The sequence below is a fragment of the Apteryx mantelli genome, chromosome 15 (assembly GCF_036417845.1).
Source record: "Apteryx mantelli isolate bAptMan1 chromosome 15, bAptMan1.hap1, whole genome shotgun sequence".
Lineage (NCBI taxonomy): Eukaryota > Metazoa > Chordata > Aves > Apterygiformes > Apterygidae > Apteryx > Apteryx mantelli.
The window spans coordinates 18352081-18377600 of NC_089992.1; the positions used below are offsets into that span (position 1 = coordinate 18352081).

The 25520-nt window shown below is 39.1% G+C and overlaps 2 protein-coding genes across 4 annotated transcripts; one reads left to right on the top strand and one right to left on the bottom strand.

The window, feature by feature from the left end:
• Positions 1-899: 899 nt before the first annotated feature.
• Positions 900-8101, top strand: LARP6 (La ribonucleoprotein 6, translational regulator; the record flags this gene model as incomplete). Its single annotated transcript, XM_067305798.1, has 4 exons — positions 900-1025; positions 1515-1642; positions 5816-6008; positions 6461-8101. Coding segments are annotated over 4 exons (1524 nt in total), but the record flags the coding sequence as incomplete, so codon positions are not given.
• Positions 8102-15963: 7862 nt separating this feature from the next.
• Positions 15964-25356, bottom strand: ADAL (adenosine deaminase like). Of its 3 annotated transcripts, none has more exons than XM_067305673.1 (10): positions 25261-25356; positions 23841-23971; positions 23222-23282; positions 22288-22375; positions 21657-21738; positions 20534-20660; positions 19739-19819; positions 19277-19415; positions 18445-18545; positions 15964-16949 (listed from the first exon to the last, which is right to left on the bottom strand). In XM_067305673.1, exons 1-10 carry the CDS (start codon positions 25318-25320, stop codon positions 16758-16760), a joined length of 1062 nt encoding a protein of 353 aa, XP_067161774.1. In that variant the 5' UTR covers positions 25321-25356; the 3' UTR covers positions 15964-16757. The 3 variants fall into 3 exon arrangements, with proteins under 3 accessions (XP_067161774.1, XP_067161773.1, XP_067161775.1); XM_067305672.1 differs by lacking the exon at positions 25261-25356 and adding an exon at positions 24406-24621; XM_067305674.1 differs by lacking the exon at positions 25261-25356 and adding an exon at positions 24142-24297.
• Between the last annotated feature and the right edge of the window lie 164 nt (positions 25357-25520).

A 25520-nucleotide genomic window follows, 5' to 3' on the forward strand; every position in this document is an offset into this window, starting at 1 on the left:
GAGGGTAGAGATTTGGTTAGTGATGCATGTAATCATATTTCATAAACAAAATTTTTCTTAGCTTAAGGCATGTTAAAAAATAAGCCAAACCCATTGAGGCAAAGCAGTAGTTTTAGTACGTTTTAATGCCAGCAAATCTGACTCATGAGTACTGTTTGTTACAGTGATGAGAATAGTAACTGGCCCCTGCGTGGAGCCTACATTTTTGCCAATCCAGATTTTTAAAAGCAAAATATTGAAACAACACAGGGAAGTAGAGTACAGATGAAAACAGGGTTGCAACAGATGAGGGAGGGGGGTAAAGATCCTTCTTCCGTTACACAGTTTGCATGTGGATAGCATTGAAAGATCTTCCCCGATTGAAGAATGGATATTTACAAGGCAAATTTAAACACCTTCGATTCTCATCCTGCAAAAATATACATTATTTTTAATACTAGGAATAGTCCTCTGAAATCTAGAGTGCTAGTCTTAAATTCAAAGTTAAGCCTGTGCATAAATGTGTCAGAAATGGGGCTCTCTATTTCAATAAGCTCTGGGGGGGGAATGTTTTTCTGTGGTTGTTCAGTACCTCGCGGAATTACGGAGCAGTGCTCTAGAAGAATAAAGTACATCCGGCCCGTCCTCGTGCGTTCAGTGCCGACGTTTCCAGGTCTCATCCGCAGCACTTACACCCGGCTGACTCCAGGTTAACAGTTTTGAATCTCCGAAAGGCCGCGGCTGGCCGGGACGCCGAGGGCAGCGCGGGGCCGGGCCGGGGGTGGAGCCGGGCGCGCCGCCCTTGCGCTGCCGCGGGAGGCGGCGGCGGGAGGCAGCGGCGGCAGCGCGGGGCTGCGCAGCGGCTCCGGCCGCCCGGCCATGGCCCAGCTGCAGCCAGGCCCCGGCCCCGGCCCCGGCCCCGGCCCCGGCCCCGCGGTGCTCATCCGAGTGGCCGCCGAGGCGGAGGCGGCGGGCGGCGCCCCCCGGCCCGCGGCGCGGGGCGGCAGCGGCAGCGAGGAGGACTGCGGGCGCGGCGGCAGGTCCAGGTGAGCCCGCTCCGCTCCGCTCCGCTCCGCTCCCCTCCCCGGGGCTGCGCCGGGGCCCCGCGGCAGCGGTGCAGCCGCAGCTGATGCAACGGCGGGCGAGGCCCGGCCCGGCGGGGCTGCGCGGCCCTGCTAGCGAGGACGCGGCGTTTCTTGGGAAGAGCGGCACAGTACGTGCTACTGATCAAATTAGCGATAAGTTATTCCTGACAGACGTTTCTCACAGATTTTCTTTTCTTTTTTTTTTTAAACATAAAATCTATGACTTAAGTAGAATTAAGCCATGAACTGGCACTTGTTTTATAGCTTTGGAAATAAGTTGGCCAGTCACTAAATCAAGACTCCTTTAAATGCAGAAATAACTACGGCCATATAACCTACTTCTTACTCTGCTCTTCCTCTACGGCTTGATAATGCCATTGATGTTTCTGTATTTAATAATAAATTGTGGGAATTATTATCAATGCCTGAAATTCCTTTGATGCCTGCCAGGACATCTGTAAAAGGAACATCCAGGATTTTGTGTCAGGAAACTGCAGGGAGACAAAGCTCATTTGTGATCTTGTGCTTTCTACTAAAGCTGCAGGTGCTGTAATAGATCCAACCACAAAAAGATTCAGGTATAGTAACATGAAATTCAGTATTTTGTTCAAAGAACAGTTATTTCTAATTTATTCTCTAATTTAATATCCTAGCACACATTAGAATGAATTGCAATGCATTATTTAAATTACAAGGGTATAGTTTGGGGGGATTTTCTGCAGCTACCAAGGTTGTCAACTATGCACTACACAAATGGGAGGCAAGGATAGCTAAACACAAGCAAAATGCTTAACCTGAGTTTCCTTAGTCTTACCACAATCATACGTGATTATTGTCTTTCTGTAAATCAAATGCGTACCACAGTCTACAGTATTACATTCTACTTAAGTGATTTCTTAAATTTGAAATATCTCTTGTTTACCTCGATGACTTTGACTTTTCTTTGACATTCCTTGCTTGGCGAGGAAGCTCAGCCTGCAGGTGGGCGTTGAAGCCGTGGTGGCGATGGCCCTGTACTGGGGCAGCCCGGGAGCTGGTGGGCAATCCACGTCCCTGGCTGCAGGGACAGCGCAGGCAGCAGGGGCTGCAGGGCAAGCCGGCCGGTTGTGCTGAGGCCCAGGCGTGTGCCCAGCTCCTGCCTGCAGCCAGCTCCTGCCAGCAGCGGCAGTCTCGCCCTTCAGTTCTCCCAGGCACCCCCTGGGTTTCCTGTGGCTCCTAAGAGTACAAAGATTTTAGTAAACAGTTAATTTCTGGGAAGATGGGCCATGCTTGGCCTCTAGGGTTTCACTGCTCTGCAAGTGCTAAAAATATCACGCTTGTGGCATACGCAAGGGTCTGCCAAAATACACCATTTGATTTTTCTTCTTTTAGTGAGGCATTAGTAATGTAGACTTTCTGTTTAAAAAGTAGGAAATTTAGAGCTCTCAGGCAGATTGGAAAAGCAGTGCATGTACAGATGCTCTTGCATGCACAACAACTGAAGCTATGTTTGAGGAGTTCATTAATTAATTTTTTTTTTTTTTTAATAATGCACAAGTGGGCCAAATGAAGAGTAAAGCTGCTGCTGAGTGAGGACTATTTCCAGCCCAGACAGTCATCATATGGCTTAAAATGCTTTTCAGTTATCTGGTTTTGGTGTGCACACTTTCTTTTCACTGCTTTAGTGGTGTGAATCTTGCCAAAACTAGTACAACGCCTTGTGGACATAGTTAGGCAGTTCTAAAGATATTGTATACCATTAAAACAGGATATAACTATAAGGCCACTGTAATAATACCAGTATCAAAACTAAGATATGGCTATTAATCTATAAGACAAGCATGCTGTATATACAAAGCTTGTGTAAGAGCTTCTAACCCTGGCCAAGACCAGAAAAAAATGTGGTTATTTTCAAGCTTAATAACACATAATAGCTAACTCTTAAATGCCAGTTATTTAATCCGGTGCAGTAGGTATTACCTTCAAAAATGTTCTCTGACAATGCTGATCTATATTAAATTCTTGGTGGAGGTTGACTTTTTGTAAATGGCCTCTTCCTGATCCAGAAAAGGCCTGAAGTATTGACACAGAGAAAGCTATAAAGGCTTCACATCACAAATAGGTGAGTATAATTCACACATGCTTTTGCAATTTACATGCAACATTAGCTAAGTAAATAGCTAACATGAGCTATTTACTTTCAGGAATGTAGCATTGGGTAAGAAACTATTTATCCAAGCACTTGGCATTGTAAGGCCTGGTCTAACCCCCCAGTGGGAATAAGCCATTTAATTCTTCAGCTAAGCTAAGAGAATTTCTAGATTTTTTTTTTTTTCAATTTCTTGATTCTGTAACTTAAAGTCATTTCCTCAGGGCCAAAACCCTACAATTCTCAGGGAGGTCTCTTCCTTTTAAGTGTTTGTGACATTCAGTCTCCAGCCACTTAGCTGCCAGGTATTTCACAAAACTCTTCAGAATGTGTGTCACAAACATGATGTCTCCTTCTACACATGAAGCAAAGCTGTTCTTGCTCAATTTAAATTTCTTCTGGGTGCAGCCAGACACTGGAAAAATCTGAGCTTTAAAAGGTGAATGTTTTTATGTTTATATGAAAATGGGAGTCTTCAAATAATGCTTAATAGAAATTAATTTGAGATTTAAGATTGCTGCTGCCAGTCCCATTACTAGGAGCCATAATATTGTACCCAGTGGTATTTTTTACCAAACTTTCAGTGGTTGCACTGTTGGAAATTTAGCTATGCTGCTAATTATATTGTCATATAATGCTTATTACTACAGTATCACATTCTTTTCGAGACTTGGCAAAATTTTGTCAAAAGGTTAGGTTGCATCCAGAACTCTTAATACGTTGTTTGTGAGTTTTGATAACCAGAAGACAGTATCTGTTCTCTATGCGCATATGCATTTAGTTTCCTGTATGACTAACAGCTAGCTGAGTCACAATTCAGAAAGGTGGTTTTTCATACTATCCAAGTAGTTTTGACAGGCTTATCCTTCATAAAGCTCTGAATAAAGAAATAAGTAAATCAAAGTGGTGAATGACTACTAGATATTCTCACTCTGCTAAGAAAAGGTTACCTTAAATGCAAGATGGAGCTTACAGCTTTTAGAGGGTTTATTAGCACAGACATTCGCAGGTATTTGGAAGGTTCAGATGGAAAGAAAATAGAGCATCATGCTTGGGAAAAAAGGTAAAAATTAACTGCATATTTGTTGCCCTATCTGGGGGTGAACCATAAGTCGAAAAATCACCAGCTTCAAAAAGACAAGCCCTAGACAACTGCAAAAACTTGTGACAACTGTGAGCACACTCCTTATGCAGAATCCATTGACCTAGGTAGGATCTCCAAACATAAACCAAGCATTTGCCTGGGCAGTATTTTTGCCCGTGTGCAGGCACCGGCAGTTCAGGGCTGTGTGGGCATACGTGATACCATCATTCCGCATTAAGATCACCCCGGCTGCTGGACAAACTGCTGTGCAGAAAGGCGATTCAGCAGGCTTCATCCTCCCTGCAAGGCTGCCTTCAAGGGACCCTAGTATGGCACTTGCTCCCTCTTGTTTAATTATTTCACAAGTTCTGCAAGTCATTTAAGACAATTTGGGGAAAAGCTGTGTGGCTTCCCCTTTTCATTGAGACCTTATTAATAGCAATTACATGATTTATAGGGTCTAGAGAGCTTACTGGGTTGTTTTTTTATAAGTAGTAGTCTTTTTTTTTTAAACTTACATGATGGTCCTACTGCAAAACTAGACCTTTAATAGTTTTGAAAAAAAAGGCTCTGGCTCAAGATATCATTTAGACTTGGGCACTACAGTTCATGTAGCAACATTTATGGCTGTAGTCTGTGGGTGAACTATTTGCCCCAATACTACATAGCTTTTTTTTTTTTTTTCCAGCAACAAGCATGTGTTGCTGTAATTGGATGTGGCAAAAAGTTTATCTCAAATGCATGGTTGCAAGAGCTTTTTTCTGGATAGGATTTTCAGTAGTGCTCCGTTTTGCACGGACCTCTCAATGTGATTGGCGTTGGGGGGAGATAGGAAACATAACAGCAACCTGCATATAAGTGTGCACCTGATCATCTGTTCCTGAGACATGGTACAAGAACTGATACTGTACTGAAGTCCTTAATCTGAAACATACCTACAGTTCAAGCCCTTCATCTGTTAAAGTAACTTCACTTGTGGTTTGTCACTCTGGAAGTGACAAGTAAAAAGTGCTACAGTGCTCTCACTATTTTTTTACCCTCTGGATGCTGGCTCATGATACCAAATACATTCATGAAGTGAAGACGCTTGGGAAATTATCATCGCATCAAGTTAGAATATTACTTGTTATACAACAGTACTTGTGAAACAAAAATATTAAGTCTAACAGCTTCAGCTTGGAAAGTAAACTGCTGTCACTGGAGGAACTCTGCATAGCACCAAGCGCCTGTGCACCTGCGTTTCACGTTTTAGTGCCAGACTGGGGTTGGCAGAGGGTTTGTAAGACGCTAGTGTATGTGACTCATTGTTCTACGCTAAGATCAGCTCTTGGAATGAGCTCAGGAATCTGATTCCTGAGGCTGACTGGAGAGCTTCATCCTCTCAGCTGGCCTCAGATGGAGATGACTGCATCTATTCAGTGCCCATGTATAAAATAAGTTGAAGTCAGCACTGTGATTAAGCCCGTTCATTTTGAGAAAATTTTTTGCATCCAAGGCTTTGCTGCGGTCTGTTAATAAAATGATTTAACTGTTTTCCAGTGGTGGGGAAAATGATGATGACTCTGACCAGAACTGGAAGCCTCCAGAAAATGATCTGATCCAGAAGTTAATAGCACAGATTGAATATTACTTCTCAGATGAGAACCTTGAGAAGGATGCCTTCCTCCTAAAGCATGTGAGAAGAAATAAGATGGGCTATGTCAGTGTTAAACTCCTCACTTCTTTTAAGAAGGTAAGTTAACTTTCAAAAACTTTTAGTACCTTGTGTAAGCCTAGTTCATCTCAAAAATTTAGAGGGCATGAAGAAAACTTCATAGGGTCAGTTTTATAGTCTTCCTTTCTCTGCCTCTCTGAGTTGATGCAGTTTTGATGTGATGGTTAGTTTTGCTAGAACTTTAATTTCTAAACTGTTTCACGATTGTCTAGGGGAATCATAAGCTTTAAAGTGACTACATTTTTTAAATATTCTGGGAGGCAGTCGAGTCCTTTTTTTTTTTTCCTCTGAGAAGGGATGGTGAATTTGATACCCTTTGCAAAAGTATGGAGATCCAAAAACTATAGTAATAGAAAGTATCCGGCAACAAAAGTCAATTGGTCAAAATCTGCGTAGACTTACCGTAATTAATTTAGGTGGTTAGTTAATTTGAGATTAACTGTTATCCTTAAACTGTGTCTGTCTTAAAGGTGAAACAGCTTACCCGTGACTGGAGAACCACAGCATATGCACTGAAGTACTCGGACACTCTTGAGCTCAATGAAGATAACAGAAAGGTGAGAAGAAATACTCCAGTTCCAGTGTTTCCAAGTGAAAGCCATCCCACCAAGATGTTACTAGTGTATGATATCCACTTGATTTCTGAGCTGCAGGCTCTCAACAAAGAACAAGAAAATGGATGTATGCAAGAAAAGATAATGGAGCATCTCCTCAAAGCCTTTGTAACTTTTGGTGTAATTTCATCCGTTCGTATTCTCAAGCCTGGTAGGGATCTACCACCTGATGTCAAGAGGTTCAGCAGTCGGTACAACCAAGTAGGAACACAGGAATGTGCAATTATAGAATTTGAAGAAGTAGATGCTGCCATACGTGCTCATGACTTCATGTGTGCTGAAAAGAGAGAGACTGGCATGAAAGTTGTCCTAATAGGCATGAAACCTCCAAAGAAAAAAGTTCCCAAAGACAAGAACCGTTACGAAGATTCCACCAAGAGTCTTAACAAGGTTAGATCCCTTAATAAGAGAGTTGAGGAACTTCAGTTTGTTGGTGATGAATCTTCAGCAAATAGCTCTTCTGACCCAGAGAGTAATCCTACATCACCATTGTCAGGACGCAAAAGTACTGCAACAAGTACTACGAATAAATTAAGCCCTATTATTCACCCAAACAACCATTTGAGTCCTAATGTGTCACCCAGATCAAGTCCTTGGAATAGTCCTTCTTCACTAAGAAAAGCAACCAAAAAGTCTCCACTGGCTGAAGACAGCAAACTTAACCCAAACGCTAGCCCTGAAATTCCAAGGAAGGGCACAGATTATTCTTCAGATAGCAGCATCACTCCTTCTGGTAGCCCATGGGTACAGAGAAGACGACATGGTCAAACTGTATTGCAAGAGAAGAGCCCAGTCAGTAGCCCCATGCTAGCTCGCAAGATACAAAATGCAGATGGTCTACCTGTAGGGGTGCTGCGGCTACCTAAAGGGCCTGATGGCACTAAAGGATTCCATAGTGGATGTGAAAGAAGGAAAGCTATGAAGAATGAATAAATCATTCTTTAAAAACAATTTTGCAAGTCAGCCAACAGCTTTTGTTCAAGCTTGGTGAAAGACTGTCAACTGAGTGACTGAATTAAGTCAGTATTTAATTTTTAAAGATTTTGTATTCATGTAGAGACTTTATCATTTGTATATTGGTGTACTCACTTATCTGCATTTTTTTTAAGTATTAGTTTGAAATGCCTAAGCATTGAAACAGGCATCTAAAACCATTCATGTAACTATTTACTATTTGTAAAGCTATGACCCTGAAGAGTAGTGTGTAGACACTTACTGTTTAGCAGTTGTATTTTGATAGCTATGGTATGTTACCAGTCTAATCTTAAGGAATAGAGGTTTTGAAGGCTTCCTCGTTTTGTCTCAAAAGGAACTAAGAAACTTATGTTATAGTGAGCAGTTCCTCTCACCTTGCATTTATCTCCAAAGACACTAGCTATGGTTTACAGGACCAAAGTGTGTATTTTTCTGTGATGTGAATAAGGATGCTGAGCATTGAAGATTGTTCTGTAAGTTTTAACTTATAATCAGGTGGAAATAAACTAGAACATTAACTCAGCCTAAATCTGTTTCTTTAAAGAAAAAGCTGCAGCTGAACCGACACCTAAACCAGATCTATACCATATAAAATTCTAGTAGTTACTCAATTTACAGTGCATTCAGTAAAAAGAATAGATTGAAATGTGCTCTGCCCCACCATGGATTGTTATTTCAGTGGTGATACTTCACTCTCATATTGACTATATGGCAGACACATTTTTACACAATATTGTAAACTAAACAGTGGTAATCTCACATTAGCTCCAAATTTAACAAGAAGGCTCAGTAACAAATGCCTAAATTAAAATTACTATTATCTTATCTGAAGCCAAAGAAGGTACCTTTGCACTTTTATTTAGAAAATTATATTCCTGAAAAACAGCCCAGCTACTAATTTAAAATTTGAACCATACAAGACAGTTCTGATTAGATTCTTCTTCATTGAATAACTTCTCTACATCCTTTCCAACTTTCATTTCTGTTTTAAGTGTGCTCTTCTGCAGTGGAAATAGCTGCAGTAACACATGGTTAGCAACCACCGTACTGCTGTGCACGAAAAGCCATCAGTCCTGAGGTATTATTCCCTCTCCTCCAAACAGATTCCTGGTTCTTTTCCTTTTACTTTACACAAAGGAAATCCACCAAGTTACCTCCTGATTTCCACTACTGGTAGAGACACCACAAATCCAGATACTGTTATATTCAACCTTTTTATCAACAGCAGATCTACAAGTATCTAAGTGACAGGTAAAGAAGATACTCTTCAGAAGAGTGATTCCCTAACTCTAGATTACATACAACAGCACTGTCCCAGTAGGTATCCAGACCATCTCCTTTTTTCTTCTTTATGAGGAATACTGTTGTCTCATAGTAATCAGTTGTTTTTTTTTAAATATTATGAAGTTACGTAGCATTCATGTACCATCAGATACCAAACAGTTTGAGAACAGTAGTTCAATGGATACAAAACAATAGTTTGAAGGCAAAAAATCAGTTAAATGGTAATATCGAGAGCTATATGTAATAGTCTGTAATGTTAAAAATCTCTAAGGCACTGTACAGGTACAGGGAAAAAAAAAGGCAACATTTACCAGAGCTGTGCTCTTTGAATGAACACATCTGCATGTTACATTTAACATGTGGATCTTAAAAATCAAATTTACTTCTGTGCAACACTGACAATTTTGAACTAAAATCTCATCAGGCACTAATTATGCCTCTATTTTGCTATAGAAAAAAAACATCAAACAGAAGACAAACAGTTTCCATATTAGTATATTCATATTCAGTACTCCTTTGAAAAGCTTCAAAAGTTTGCTTGTTTAATAGCAATGCAAAATATTCTAGGCATGAAATACCTTCTCTCTGGCTACTTTTTACACTAGCTGGCAAACTTTATGGGTTTGTTTGTATTCTTACTTCAGATTTTAGACATGAGACCTTAGTTGTGTATCCTTAGAATTTGGCATAACTTGTAACTTGACCCAGACCAAAAAGGATTCAGATCTGGACTGTTAAGGTTCAGCAGAGATGCCTACGATTAAAGTAGGGGCAAAATTTGGTTCTTGCAGTACCTGACACAACGTACTCCATTATTCTGATGCCCATTTTGGCAGAGGTATGATCTGTGCATAACCAAAAACTAATGATAGAACAGGAAATTTTGAATTAATGATCCCACAATTTGATCCATGAAAGATTCCAAAGACTATGTATTACCTTTATTAGAGGTATCAATTTTAATCATCTTAGTTATGAGTCTTATACTGCAACTATGTGTTCTTTACTTCACCTAAAAAAAATTAGGTGAAAAATGTTTTGTTTGGGGCTTGAATTAGTTTTATGTTTTGTAGCATTAATGTGGCTGGCATTCTTCAAATAAATGTCAATGCTAGTCTGCAAATAGCTATAACAGGATCATTTCAACAACATGAACGTACATTATTGTAAGGCTAAGTCAGTTCAGAAACAAAACAAAAAAAAGGAAAGACTCATCTGATGAATGTTTGTGAATTAGAATCTTGAAAAAGCAGAGGAAAGCAAAAGGCACAAAATAAATATGCACTGATTTAATAAATTAGGAAAACACAACATTTGTAATTTCAATATTTTAATTCTCTTTGAGTTAGGGTAAATTGACACAAATTCATCTTTCCCTTTGTAGAAGTACTCTTGTGCCTTTGTGCGAGTTAAAAAAAAAAAAAAAGAAAAAGAAAATCCTCATGTAAGTGCTGTTAGCCATCACCGATCACCCCACTGGGTCATTAGCACCCTTCTGTGCCTATCCTCTTTCCCAAGGCAGCTTGTCAACAGGACTGATATTTCTTTGTCTGACCGTGTGCGCCCACGCTGCTGCTTTACACGTCAGCGGGATCGCCGGGGCTACATTGTGAAGTCACCACTTCAAATCAGCTGCACTGAAAACAACTAAAACCCATCCTCAGTTCAACCACATCAGAGGTCTCCTGGGCAACATTTCATCATTAAAGATATTTGGTCTTAATTGGTTTACCGTAAGTTTGCCCGTTGAAAATGTGTATTAGAATCATGTGTATTCTGTATGCACTTTTTATGTGAAAAAGTAAAATGTTTGAAATAATGCAAGTGTAAAGTTTCTACTTTACAGAAAGAATTCAGCTTTTTGCATCAGTGTATTATTTATCATTCTATTTGTCCTTGTTTTCAGAGGCCAACTCCAGTTACTATAGTACAGTTGTTTTTGAAACACAACATGAAAAGATCAAAGGTGTTTGTAATTAATCAAGTAAGTCTGTTTTTTACTTACAGGCAAAAATATTTGCTATTGTTTTCTGAGGTAATGGTTTTGTCCCAATTCTCTGAGATAACCGGTATGAAACAAACGAGATTCTTCCCCTGTTCATGTGTTCTAGGAGCAGAGGGACTTTCTGCTCAGCCAAAATGGGACAAGTACAATGAATGTCAAAGTTCAAGACATAATACCAAGATGTGCTACCATATCAGGTAAAGTTTAATTGATTTTAGGTCGACCCAGCACACTACACAGATTTCAACACGTAAATAATCACACATTTTGTTTAAAAATACGTCCATTATAAAGTGGGTCTTCTTTAATGTGTAGCAACTTAGTTATTTTTGTAAAAACAAACCACAATAAGATTAAAATAAACTTAAAATATTTCTATGACATAATAAAGTCACTCAGTAAAGAAAAACTCCTTTGTGTATTAAAAATTACAACACTAATAATTTGCGAGAATCAGAAATAGGAATTGATGTAAACCTATTTAAGAAGTCCAAACTGCGAAAGTTGGGGGGGGGGGAAAGAAATTAACAAAACAAAATTAAAAGGAAATCATTATGTATGCTCTATTAACAAATTAATAGTTATAAAATACAATGCAATACAAGTTAGTACTGCATAGTTTTGGGGCACACAGAGGAGAGAAACACTGACGACTTTCACTGAGTATCATCCTGTCAACAGACACAAAGCAATTTATAAAACTACTGAAGTGAAGGAGCCTATGTCTAGGAGAGAGAGGAACCAGAGTCCTCAATGGCCTTATCAGAGATATTTTTGCCAAAGTACAGGCTGAGTTCAATTTAAACCTACTTGGAGCTGCAGTGTAGATAAAACTGATACGACTTGAACAGCCAGCTTAGTTACACCCCAAAATTTCCTATTCACCCTTCTAAAATTCCTCCCTGTTGATCATGGCCCATGTGTCAACGCAGCTGCAGTCTTAAACTGAAAACGAGGTCATGCCTCTTTTCAACACATTGCTTATACCAAGTATATTTAATTAATGCAAACTAAAAATCTTAAAAGACTCAGCTGAATAAAACGAAACAAGCCTCAACTTTAAGTGAACCTTTAAGATAATTACAGATATGCATCACAGTTAGTACGCATGTATGAAATAAAATGATAATTCTCAATCTGTCATGTCTACAAAAAAGCCTTACTACAGAAAGTAAAATTTGTTGTTACATTGTCACCACATCTCCTGAAATCCTTCAGTGGACATTATTTGAAATTTACTTTGCTGTATCCATACTTGGTATCCTATTTTGAACAGCAATACTGTTTACTCTGCTCACTATATAATTTCTCCCTAAAGAGAAATTACAGCTTCATCAAAACAGAGGCTAGATTTTTAAGTACATTGTGACAAAATCTACTCTCATCTCCTTCACATTCCTTAATGAAGGAGGACCTAACACTGCCAGACTTGAAATAACAAAATATTTTAGATCCAATTCCCAGCCTTTGTATGCATGAAGATTACATTACAGTCATGTATAAAGGTTGCAGAATTTGCACTTACCAAAAACTAAGGGTATTCACTGCAAAAACATTTTCTTTTTCAGCCAATAGTCCTGTACTGGACAGAAAACAACTCAGCCATATCAAAGTCATAGACACCATCAAGCCCTGGAGAACAGCTGGAAAACCTTTTGGTAAGAATCATTTGCTGTTTTATCCTACAGTGGATCCTGCCTGCAGGTACTTTAGTGCATGTGAAGCAGGATATGACCACAACAGGATGAGGATAACATTTTCAAAAGTAGGTTAATTGAGAGACTTGGTTTCTCCATCACTTACCTGGTTTAGAAGATTTGTCCTCATCATAAAACTGACCTAAGAGCTTTTCAGACAGGAAATTTTGCTACCATCAACATTTTTTTTTAGCACTTTACACAGCCATGAAGATACCATATCATTGCAATACAAACAGATAAAATGACTGTAAGTGAAATACACTGCCCAGCTTATTAAAGAAGACAACTAGGTAACCCTTTTGATCCAGCTTTCCAGTGATTAAATGTATTAGGAACCTACTGACAGTTGTCAGTGTTTTATAAACTTTAGTCAAGCTTCCTAATCATGAAGTGCTTAAGCTTAAAAATAAAAACAAGCAAGAGCAGTTCCCATCCCAGCAAAGGGAGCAGCTTCTAGAAGAAGATACACCTCACAAAATACTATTGCTATCCATTTTGGAAACAGAGATGGATTAATAAATTATACATTGAAATTAACTTTAGAACAAAACTCTAATTCTGTCATCTTTATGTCCCCAAACTTATATTTCACTGGTTATAGGCAGTGCAAATTGTGTATTACTGCATTAATTAAATTGTGTAGGTGAAAGTATTATAATTGGTGGTTATTCTGGATATTAAGAAGATAAATAGACCCATACTGTGTAATCATTTCATGAACAATTTTAAGCTAAGTATGTCCATGCTTTCTTATAAATATTAACAATTGAAAGCGTGCATTTACTGTTTACTTGCCTTTTTATTTCCATTTATGGAAATAATGGCAAGAATTCCAGCCAATAACGTAAGATGTGTTTAGAACACGATTTCTTGGATTCCTTGCTTTAGTTATTAAGACAGCTGAATGTACTAGAATTCAATAGTAAATACACTATGAGCTTGCAGTTACTCAAAACTCACACTGCTGTAGCCTAACCACAAGGGGGACTGCGGAGAGGTTGAACTAAGGGTCTTGAAGATTCTTCATATAGCTACACTTTCAAAAATTAAAATGGTCTAACAGTTATGATGCAATGGTGGTTGATACCTGATTTATGCTTTCTGCAGTGTGTGACCGCTTTACTCTCTGGGCAAGTTAGAGAAGTGGACAGAAGAAAAATGAAACCCTGCTGAACAACCACAACTCTTGCTTTCTTCATGTTCCACTTGACTGCTGCTAGACATTACAGACACCTGGCTAAGTTTCATTGGCAGATCAAAAAATAAGCTACATAAAGAAAAGATTTCAATCAGTCCAAGCACAGAAGTATTGATCTGTAACTCTTAAAAGATACTCCAAAGAGTTAACTGTCAAAATACTTATTATAGGAAGAGTACAATTAGGACGGAGTTAGGAGCAGAGTAGAGTAATTAGATTGACAGTACACAGTTCAATCACTTCTTTGGAGTTGGGGACCTATTACAGCCCATTTTCAGCTATAATATCTCATATTAACAGCTGTACCTTTCAACTTCTCTGTGACTTCAGAACTCTGCCGGCTGGAGGGAGCTAGAATTGAATGTGACAGCTGGTTCTCGCTCTTTTTTACCCATATACAAGCAGTCACCTGAAAGTGGACAAAATAAACAACTAGATGCTTACCTGGGACATCACAGAATGAGCTCCTGGCCCCAGACGAGGTACATTGCTCAGCCCAGACAGCTGCTTCTCTAAGGAGCAGACAGCAAAGCTACATGTGTTTCCTCCAGCTGCTGCTAGAAGGTCATATTATTCATTTTAGCATGTAAGTAACATGAGTTCTCAGCAGAAAAACTATCCTTCAATGAGACATTAAATTTGGTAAGTTGACAGAGACAGATCCACTGTGCACAACCAAATTACATTGCATTTAAATGCATTTATTTAGATTCTCAGTGTCTACATATTAATATGCTAAAATGGTGATTTACATTTTTACTAGATTACTATATTTTTCCTTTGATTTGTCTTCAGATACTTTTAAAGGAAAAGTAGTGTTCAACTGAAATACTGAAAACCAGAGTTATAAAAGTGTTCTTTATTATTTAAATAAAGCTATGTTAAATATCTCAGATAAATAAGAAAAAGTTATCTAAATATTCTTTTTGCAATTAAAACAAGATTATTACACAAGGCAAACACTATTCATACTTATTATCCATACTTAGTGAACAGAATTATTTCATTCAAGATACAAATGTAGCAGATCTGTTTCTCAGGCACAGCACATATTAACAAAGTGGAGGAATTTTTTAACCTTCCAGTCAATTTCTCTGTTATGGAAGTCAACTGAAAAAAAATTCACAAGAAGAAGAAGAAAATATTACTTCTGCAATTGCTGAGCTGTCATAAGCTAACTCACTGTTTTAACATATTCTAATTTCATGTGTGATTGGCCAGTGACTTCTTCCAATTTAGTAATTAATTCAGACTTCAGGACTTCAGACAGATTACTACTACATTAATCTTTATCCAAGCTGTTATTTGTATTCAAATAATCTTAAGGTACGCATATGTAAATGGATATTGCTAATCATTTAATTGTTTTAGATTAAAAAATAAATTTCTATTCAAGCTAATACTCCAGGCTTTATCATCAGAAATATTCTTCAGCTGGCTCAGCCATACTATCTAGTTGTCCTGAGATACTAGAAGCAGCAACGCTACAATTTGACAAGCTGAGTTTGGACACATCACAAATATTTGAAGACACTGTATTAGCTACCCAAGGCTTCTGCAAAATAGCCCCTTCTCACCAAGAAGTTTATGGAAAGATCCAACAAAACAGAACTGATGGTGAATTCTGTCAGGGCAACACACAATCCATGTTCCTAATCTCTTCAGCAAAATCAACAACCCTGACAATTTCATTAAGAACTAAATTTGGCAACAGACTGGTCATCCTCTCATTCAAATAAGCTGGTTTTCTGCCTTCAGAACCACCACTCAATGCTTTCTAGTTTTGCTAGAACTGCAAAAAACATGCCTGGTCACTTTATACTTCAACCCTCTCAAATTCAGAATGGTTTCCTCAAGTAACAGAAAGTTACTAATAAAAGTTTCTAATAATGGCTGAGGTTTCCCCAAAACAGTAATCTCTTTGGGGGAAATAGGTGGTGGTGGTGGTTCTGCACAGTAGCAGATCAAAATGCATCTACAAACATGCACATGCATATACACACACCCCAAGTACCTTTCACTGTTTGAATGAAGGAGCTCCCTCTGCTGTCAGAACAAAAATGGCACCACTCAGAAGAAAGCAAGTATACCTCTCAAAACGGACAATTACTTAACAAATTCTGAAGCAGGTTATATATGCTTCTGTTCAATAAATACCACACACACATACACTAGAAGTATCAGTTTCAAAAGCATGCAGGTTGTTCAAGTTATTTTTATTGCTTTTTCAAAGCAACAAATGACAAATTCTAAAAAGCATTTTAAGAACTAGGCCCTTTCCTCCAAACATATCACAATCTGCTAGGTGTTTAAGATTCTTAACTTTATATAGTATAAATATAGTATGGAGGCACTACAAGATACTATGGATACTGAGTGCATTGATAGGTACCACCACATACACTAAATGATCCACAGCAGGTTTCAGTCATACGTATACATCAATAGAAACAGATGCAATATTTAATTCCCTTGAGACAAATATTTCATTCTCCCTGAGGTTGTCTCTGTCTTCATGTTCACTCAACTGCTCAAAACTTGTTTAAAAAACAAACAAATAAAGCAAGATAAAACACACACACACCAAATATCCAAACTGCTTGGTATACTGTTGCCAACGGATACTTCTTTATCCCTCAAATTTTGCCTTTATTTTGTTCTGATTCTGAACTTTGTGATATGATGATATATTTCAACAGCATAATTTTAAAAAATAATATTATATCAACTAGAGAGAAACTACATGATGACACATCTAGAATTTTAGTCACTGACTGAAAGCTCTTCCAGACAAAGGGACTGTCTGGAAGGACTTTTGCTTCTATCCTCATTAACGAATAATGCTTTCTTACATTCTTGATTTTGCACAGGCACAGCTTCAGGACTGGATTCATAACCCTGAGATCTGAAAAATGCCAAAGCCAGGTACTTCAGTAAAAAATGCTTATTAACTAAGCTAATACATCCAAGATATTTAGAACAGCATTTTGATTAATCAAACAGAGTTGGCTTCAGTTTACACCACTGTTCCTTTAGCTTTGATTTTACCACACTTGAAGCAAAGATATAGTCGATTGATTCATAGGAAAGATCCCACATCTGTGATCGAGTAAGATTAAATGTTTTTGCAACCAGCTGGTATTCCTGAGATAGATCTGTTGCAAAGATGCCTTTATCATCAGTCTAGAGTTAAATTGAAAGAAAAAGTAGTTTAAATTAGTTCCTTTGTATCAAAACAGCCATTTTTACACGTCACAAATCATTTTATGTTATTGTATTTCACATTTTACTTCATACTTCTTTCATCTATTGATAATTACTTCATACCTTATTTGCCCCATTTTCCTCAAAATTAATATATTGTTCAAGCATACAAGAAAACTTATTAAAGTGATAAGACAATTTGTCAAGAAAATAGGATTTTCTATAAAAATAGGAAGCGTCTATTTTAAGCCATCTTCTGTCCATGGAGTACCTGAGCAAACTATTTAATGAGCTCACTACCTGCTTATTCTCTTCAGAAACTCTTCTATAACTTTAGATAATAAATAATAGCTAGAAAGATGGCCTGTTGGGCCCACCAAATGATGCATGCATGTAAGCTATGTGTGTATGCGTGTGTGTGTCCTCCTTATCCCTTTCCTCAAATTTGGGACCTGGAACATATTCTGTATTCCTACATCTTCAGGGAAGAAACTGTTTCACCATCTGCATTTATACAGTGTCAACTGGAACCGTGTCTTGATACTGACTGAAGTACTGTGCTAGCATCTTAAACACATCTAACAGAAAGCAACTTAAAGATTTTTAATCTAAAATGATCAAATCAGGATTATTTAAGGGTTAATGAGATTTCTGATCTGCAATTCAGAGCTCTCATGTCCCTGGATAGGGAAGAGACCCTGCTATTTCTATCTTGTTAAACTTAAGACACTGTAATATCTCTCTCTCTTGCTATTCTTGTTTTTATAGGTCTTTACGGGTAAACAGTTTTCTCACACGACTTTACTGTTTATCTGGACTTTTCACACTTCAGAATATCTCAGAATAACATCTAATCATGGATTATTTTTCAACAGACAAATATCACAGAGTTCAAACTCAGCAATAAGTACAATAAAGATCAACACTTATTTGAATAATAATATAACAACTCTATGCAACTCTAATACACGCATATATGCCTGGACAATACTAAAAATTGTAAGGGTTAAATCAACAGGATGGTAGGGTGTAAAAACCTGCAAATGCCAGCAAAAGTACTTGGCATCTCAAAGTTTCAGGACTTTATTTAGCTGTCAAGAGTACTCCCAAGAAATTTCGTTCAACACAATAAATACCCTAGTATGTACAAGCTTAAAAGCAGATGTTGGACCAATACGTTTAAGCAAAATCTGTCCATATGCAAACACTTAAAAAGTTCACAGCATACATACTTTCCTTATAAATAAGATAATCAACTATGTCTTGCTTTTACAATAGAAGCAAGATAAATATCAAGAATTTACATTTGTACCACAACTATTTCTCAAAGCAGAACATTATGATTTGCTATAAGGACAGAAATTATAAATAAAGTTAGCCCTGAACCATATAAGGAGATATACTTCTCCAATTTCACACTAGTTTTGGTTCTAGGGTCTTTGTCTAAATACATGTTTAAAATCAAAACTCTTACACAAAGCACTGCAGGGTGACCTATGTTGTACCAGTATCCAAAATGGTGTTTGTCACAGGAAGGTACTGTCTGAGTTTTGATGTTTGATGTCATGCACAATTCTAAGGAAAAAATGAAGAAGCAAGGATATATATCAAAATAAAAGACATGTTTTTGACACATTAATGGATTTACTTCTGCCCCTGAATGAAAATTCAAATCAACTGTTGTTTCTTTCATTTTCAGTGCTTCTAATATTTTTTGAATGTTATGAGGAAAGTTCACCAGTCAATTCCTTCTCACCTACCCTCTGCATGTACAGTTTAGGGAGCTTGCAAACCAGACCCACAAACACCAAACAGTCTTGCACAGTAACTAAAGATTATGCTTTGGTTTTGTTTTCATTTGAGACATCAGTTGTTGGCTTCTGCCACAAATATGACACCAAACCTAAGAAGGCTGCAATATCAATGCCTCTCTCTATCCTTTTGCTTTATTTGTTTATTCAATACCAATAACTGGCATTAAGGTGAAAGAAGAACCATAATTAACACAAATGCATATTTTAAAATGTATGTGAAGTGAGGGGTAGGTTCATAAAATATCTAATAAAGCCTACATAGGGGAATTTAAAAATCATCAAAAAGTACTCTCTGATAAAATTTATTTTACATAAAAAAAAGAAGCGTCAGCAGTACACCTTTGTCAGTAATTTTCTCACATACCCTTCCATGTCAATATCTTTCTAAGTCACCTCTGGTCAAAGACAAATCTTTTAGAGTTACTGGATCAGTAGTATGATATCCTGAAGTATAGAGATTACCAAGCGATTTTCTGATTTTACTTTTCTTACCAATAGGTATATGATTCTGTCTAACAAGTGGCACTAATTCTTCTGAACCTGTTGTTGCAGAGTTGAGAAATGTTCCATGTCCAATTCTGTCAGGAGGCAGGCCAAGAAGAATTTTGGTCTCCTCTTCTTGATTTGGAATCTAGAAAGGATATTTTACATTATGTCATGGCAGCACAAAACAGTACAGTAACAAATTACATCTGAGTTCAAGTTCGACTTTCATAGCATGCTTTATCAAAAAAAAGTGTTAATGAGACTAAATATCCGCATTAATGCACCACTACTCTCTCTAGAGGGTAGTAAAGTGACTCAGGATGGAATTACAATACAGAAAGAAGCCATAATCCTAAAAGAGTATGTAAAAACAAACAATAGTTATTTGCAGTTCTAAAGTACTTTCAGTTGGAGGCTGTCAAATCAGCTTTAGCCTCAATTGCAGAGAATAATAAAGAAAACTTTTACCTCTGAAAGATGCAATGCCAGCTTAAGACCTGCCTTTTTTGCTTCTGAGAGGGGTTCCAAAAAATCTTGACCATGTCCCGCCTTGAAGACAGAAATACATCATCATTCTACAGCTTATTTTTATGAAACTCCTCCAATTATGATTGTTAAGAAGTCTAGCAATATCAAAATGCTTAATTAAAATACAGATAAATTTTAATCATTTTTCTTTTTCCAATACTTCACTTTTGAATGCAGTAAGTTAGCTGATGTTCTGTTATACGGACACAATTTAGTCAAACTGGCCAAAAGTCAGTAGTTCAGATGATGCCAAACACTGACTCAAGCCAATTAAGTCTCGATTTTGATACCCATTTCACAATTATCACCTAAAGCTAAATGTATTTCATTTCAATTAGACAGCTATCCTTAAACATCTCTGTTTTCTTAATAACCAAAGAGTATTTAGTACTTCTAAACAGAATTTAAACTAGCGTCAGCTTTCAATATTATTTAAGTTACCTCAACCCCATTGATCTGACTGGGACAATTTAGCAACAGACACTTCCCACATAATCACTGCTTTTCACTGGCTCTCTTCTGAGTACCATGTAATAAGCAATTGATTCTTTGTTAGAGTATCTGCCCCCTACAGCAACAGGGATAAACCAAGTAGCAAAAATACAAGCAATCCATTCAAACTACCAACAAACATAGGACAAAAACACTTAAAAGAATAAAGTATGACTGGATCTGCTGTTACACAACATTGAGTACTTACCTTCAAGGACAGATAAAAACAAAACAAAAACTTACGGTGGGATCACCACTGAGGTCAAGTCCTACTACAACCCCATCAGTGGAAAGAAGGAACTCTTCAGCAAGTTTAACAGTCTGCTTAGCAACTGCAGGGCCACCTCTTCTATTTATTGCTATTAATAATCTAGGAGATAAATGTACTTATTAAGTTAACTACAAACTGTAATAACAGGAGACTGACTAATCTGATACCAAAAAAAAAAAAAAAAGACACTTCCTTCATGGTTGAGTACAGAGAGTATTTCTACAGGCAACTGTTCAAGTAACGGAGGTACTGAAGTGCAGAGGGACAACAATTACAATAGCATGTGCTGCTGCTATCATCAGGGATTAGTACACTTTGTACCATAAAAGTTTGCTCTGGTACTAGAGCTATTCTCACAATATCTTCCTTCCTGTCCATAACACTGGAACAAATGACTGGAATTATCCTGCCACCAATTTCAGCTTACACTAATACGTTAGCCTGTGAAATGCAGTAGCAACAGTGGTGGGAAGGCAGGGAAGAATACCCTGCCATTTGCTGCCTGCACTGTCAGGGAACAAGCTCTGACAGCAGCAGGCATGAAGAATGGGAATTCTTCGACTTCCACAGGTAAATCTGACAGGGGTCGCTACTGAGAGTATAAAAGACAGAAACAGGCTCACTGTCTCCAAGCAACCATGGACACTAAAACCCTTCTGCCAGTTGGAACTGCCTCTCCTTTAGGGCAGGCTGCTTGTACAGCTAAACCAGCAAAAATCTTCACAAGGAACTTAGGCCCTGATAGAGGGGTCTTTAATGCAGTATCCTCCAAAAACCACTGCTTTTCCTGAAAATGTTGCAGAGAATGCATAATCTTAGACCTAAAAGTTTCACCCAGTTTCATCGTCTACCAGTAAAAAGGAAGATAAAAATTCATGTTTCCATATGAATTATCTGATTTATAGAGGACTGTATGAAAGCATTAGTCAAATTGTAGGTTAAAAAAACAACAAAAAAATAGAAATCACTAAACTTCCTCCAGTATATGCATAATTTTCTTTCCTACACTGATGGTTTGTACAGCTGTCTGCAAACCATGACCGAACATCAGACTCAACAAAACCTTGAAACAGAGGCACTGTGTGCGTTATTTACCTTACATCTATATCCAAGCCTTCTTCTTTACACTGCTTTATACCTTCAAGTACAGTCTCAACATACGTCCTTTTGGTCATACCTACAAAACACATGTACAGTACTCCTTTTGAACCAACATATTTAAACTAATATCATTAAGTCATGTTGCAATAAGACCCAGCTCTCTAGCCTCATAGTTTAATTCTGCACCCTTGATTTTGCTCCATGGTTTTCTAATTTGTACAGTTCTGAATCTATTTAAAAATATACATATTTATTTTCAAGCATACATTAGGATTAGGTGTCCTCCTGAGTATCTGGAAGAAAGAAAATAATTTCGTATGAACCAGAGATTAACAATAGCTACTTCTCTGATGCATTTATATTAAACCACACGTAAAGGAAAATAAAAATGAAGTAACTAAAAGAAAATATATTAGCTATTAAAAGAAACAGTCAGATATCCTACTAAAGTGCATGGTCCAAATTCTTGGATAATGGAGTCAAAACAACGCGCGTATGTCCTCCAAAATCTACATATATTTAAAGTACCTTTTTACTGAACCAACTGAATTGCACTTGATACTAACAGAATGTTAATTAAGTTTTATAGTACAATCAGATTTAAATTAAAAACAACACACTGTACCTGTGGCCTTTTCTTCTCTAGGAGTGCTCCTCAACTCCAGATACTTGACCCCATCATCAGCAAATTCTTTAATAACATCTTTAGTTATCTGATTAAAAGACAGCATATTCAACATGATGAAAGTAATGCTTATAATTGGTTACATTCTCTTTTTCAACTTAAAAAAAAAAAAGTGAGATTTTGGTGCAAAACACTTGTGTAATTTTCAGGCCCCATGTGTTTCCATCACTCTCCATCCCTGGAAATACTACCCGCAGAGGGTAACTTCAGTTCCCTCAGCAATACTCAGGGAGTACACAGGGAGTTATGACAAACGAGAATTTCCATGTCTGAACAACAATACCCCGCAGCTGGCGCAGTCACAATCCCTTTCACAGCTATCTACTGTTCTGAATGTTGAACAGGCTGCTAAAAGACCCTTTACGGAAGGAAAGATGAGGATGCTAAAGCACTTTTTTGGCCTTATTTTCATCACACAACAGTCTTCCTTGTCTGTTTTGTAATTGGTGGCACCAAAAAAAAAAAAAAAAAAGGCAATTCTAGTTCAGTAGTCTTGGCATATACCGAGCCAAGGAAGAACCAGGAGACTACTGTAAATCAAAGCTCTGATAACCATGAATGGACATTTTTAAGTCATTATCAGTCCAAGCAGCTGAGAGCTCAGAATGACCACCATACTGGAAGCTCATTGCTTTAAAAAAGAGAGTTAAATGGAGGAGTTACATAAAATCCTGTATTTCTAAATTTTCATGTTTTAGAATAATAATTTTAATCTCCAATTGAAGGGACCACTGTTGATATCATTGTTACTCAGAACCCAATGTTGTTAAACCAACTAATTTTGTTTTTATGTAATGCTAGCCTTGTTTTCAAAAAGGAAAGGGAGATATTTTTGTTTGTTTGCTTGTTTTAAGCTAAGTTTTGATTAACTTACCAGTAAAATGTCTTCAGTCCTAGTGGTAATCTGATAGATGATCTGAAACATCTGAAAGCATCTAAAACAAAACATTAAAAAATTAATTGGATGAAAGTTGAATGGCAATATGAGTATTACAAAAACAAAAAGGCTATACCTGGAAAACATGTATTCACTACGCTCAGTTAAACAGCTTCTCTGTAGCTTAAAATACATGTCCACTTATAGGACAAGCAAGACCATCTTAATAGCCATTTCTGATTTTAGGTGCCAACAATTCATTTGCAACAGAAATTATTATTACATTTACCACAAAGCTTTTTAAGCACAAAGGAAAACATGAAGTTTCCAAATGAGGACACCATGTGAGTCAATTTTCTCTAAAGAGCCCATGCTATAAGTGAAACTTTTCAGTCCTTTAAAAAAGAAATTAAATTTAATCCACATGACATTTCCATTTAATTTGCACATGTCTAAGAAGTGACTTTATAGATACAAGAAGCAAAAAATCTACAAGATCATATTGTAATTAAAACTTCAGCAGTCAGAGCAGGGCAATGTATTTCTCTGTTTTGAACTTAGTCAAAAGAAGCTTGGTAGATGTTCATCACACACACACACACGTATGTACACTCACTCATCTAGAGTTCTCTTATTTCCTTTGTCAATCACAGTCATTCCGTTCTGGATCTGAAGGTACGGTTTCTGCGCCATAAGTTTCTTCATAGTGGCAGAACTGATACAGCCATTCAAATGAGCATGAAGTTCCTACAACAGAAAGCCATAGGATTTTTCTTTCCCCTCAGTGTAAAGAACAGCTTTTATATCTTGTCTGTATTATGGTTCCTGATTCCCACATTCTTGTTTCACTATAAGTAAGTAAGAATTAGCTCTATGTTTAGTTAATAATGATCGTTTCCTCGTGCTTTTACGCGCACCAATACAGCTGAGGGTGTCCTGTTTGCTTCTCCCTTGGTGTGGTGCCATCGGTGCAGACCTCAGCGGGGGCACAGCTGGCTCTGGAAAGAGCTCATCAGCTAATCGCTGGAGTGCACAACTCAGGGTGAGGAAGAAGGAAGGGAACAAACGTTTTAGAATTAAGAAAAAAATACATGGGATTCAAGAACTTTCCCCATCAGTTAAGTTTATAATTTCAGAGTTCTACGCTGTTTGAAAGCAGCAACATTTTTATACCCCCTCACCTTTCTCTTCTTCACGCTTTGAAAAGGTAACTCACGCCACAGAGACGCAGCAAGCCGCTGTCGCCACCCGTTAACAGCAAACGGGCTGAGCAATCGCCCTCCGATGCCCGAGGCCGATTTCTGACAGACTCTCTCTCGGCCACCAAACTTTCCCCGCGATCCTTGTCTCGGCTCCCCTGATGCCCTCACGGCTCCTCGCATAGGAAAAAGCCCCCTGCCCCCCCCCCCCACTCAAAAGCGGCCTGCAAGCCACCCGCGGAGCTTTGCACCTCCTCCCCCCCGCGGAGCCCCTCGCTCTTGACTGGAAAAGAGCGAAACTGCCACTTGTCAACACGGAGCCCAGGCGCCCCCCAACAGCACGAACAGGTGAAGCTTCCGCGCGGCGCAGGCGAGGCCCCTCGCGGACCGGAGCGGCACAGCGCGCCCCGGCCGCGGGCAGGCTCCCACGGGGCGGGAGAGGGAGCGGGCGCGGGCCACGGCGCAGCCGCCCCGCCACCCTCGGCGTGGGGCCCCGCGCCGGCCCCGGCCGCGCAGGTGGCGGCGCCGATAGCCGCGCAGGGAGCGCGGCAAGCGCCACACGGGCGCGCCCAGGCTGCGCCGCGCTGTCGGAGCCCGAGCCCGAGCCCGCGGAGGAAAACAAGATTACGCGGAACCGATTCAGCTGCGGGGGGATCAGGCTGTGAGAGCTGCAAACACGCTGCACGGGCAGAGGCTTGACACCCTTGTTCCGCACGCGCAATAAGGGGCTTTAGAAGGAGCTTGCAGAGCCACCAAACGCTGCCGGCCGCGCTGCCCGGCCCCCGCCCCACGGCCCCCCGCGGGAACCGGCGGGCACCGCCCGCCCGCGGCGCTCACCACTTTGGGCAGCTCCCGGTAGAAGCGCAGCTCCCGCTGCCGCTCCGCGCCCGCCGCCATGACGGCGCCTGTGGCGAGCGGGCGGGCGGGGACATGGCGGCGGCCCCGCCCCGCCCCCCGCGCCCTCAGGCGGCGCGAGGCTGCGGCGATCCGTTATTTACCGTTGGAAGCAGCGTCTCACAGGGGCGGGCAGCGCCGTCACCCCTCCCCCCCGGTACACTGAAATACAGGAGCAGCGAGAAGGAAGGTGAAACACAAAA

Coding starts and splice junctions, on each gene's coding strand:
- ADAL (XM_067305672.1), bottom strand. CDS start 24,606: ATGCGAGGAGCCGTGAGGGCATCAGGGGAGCCGAGACAAGGATCGCGG. Junction 21,739..22,287: donor TAGAGAAGAAAAGGCCACAG/GTACAGTGTGTT, acceptor TGTGTTTTGTAG/GTATGACCAAAAGGACGTAT. Junction 16,950..18,444: donor GTCACCCTGCAGTGCTTTGT/GTAAGAGTTTTG, acceptor ATTTAACTCTAG/ACTGATGATAAAGGCATCTT.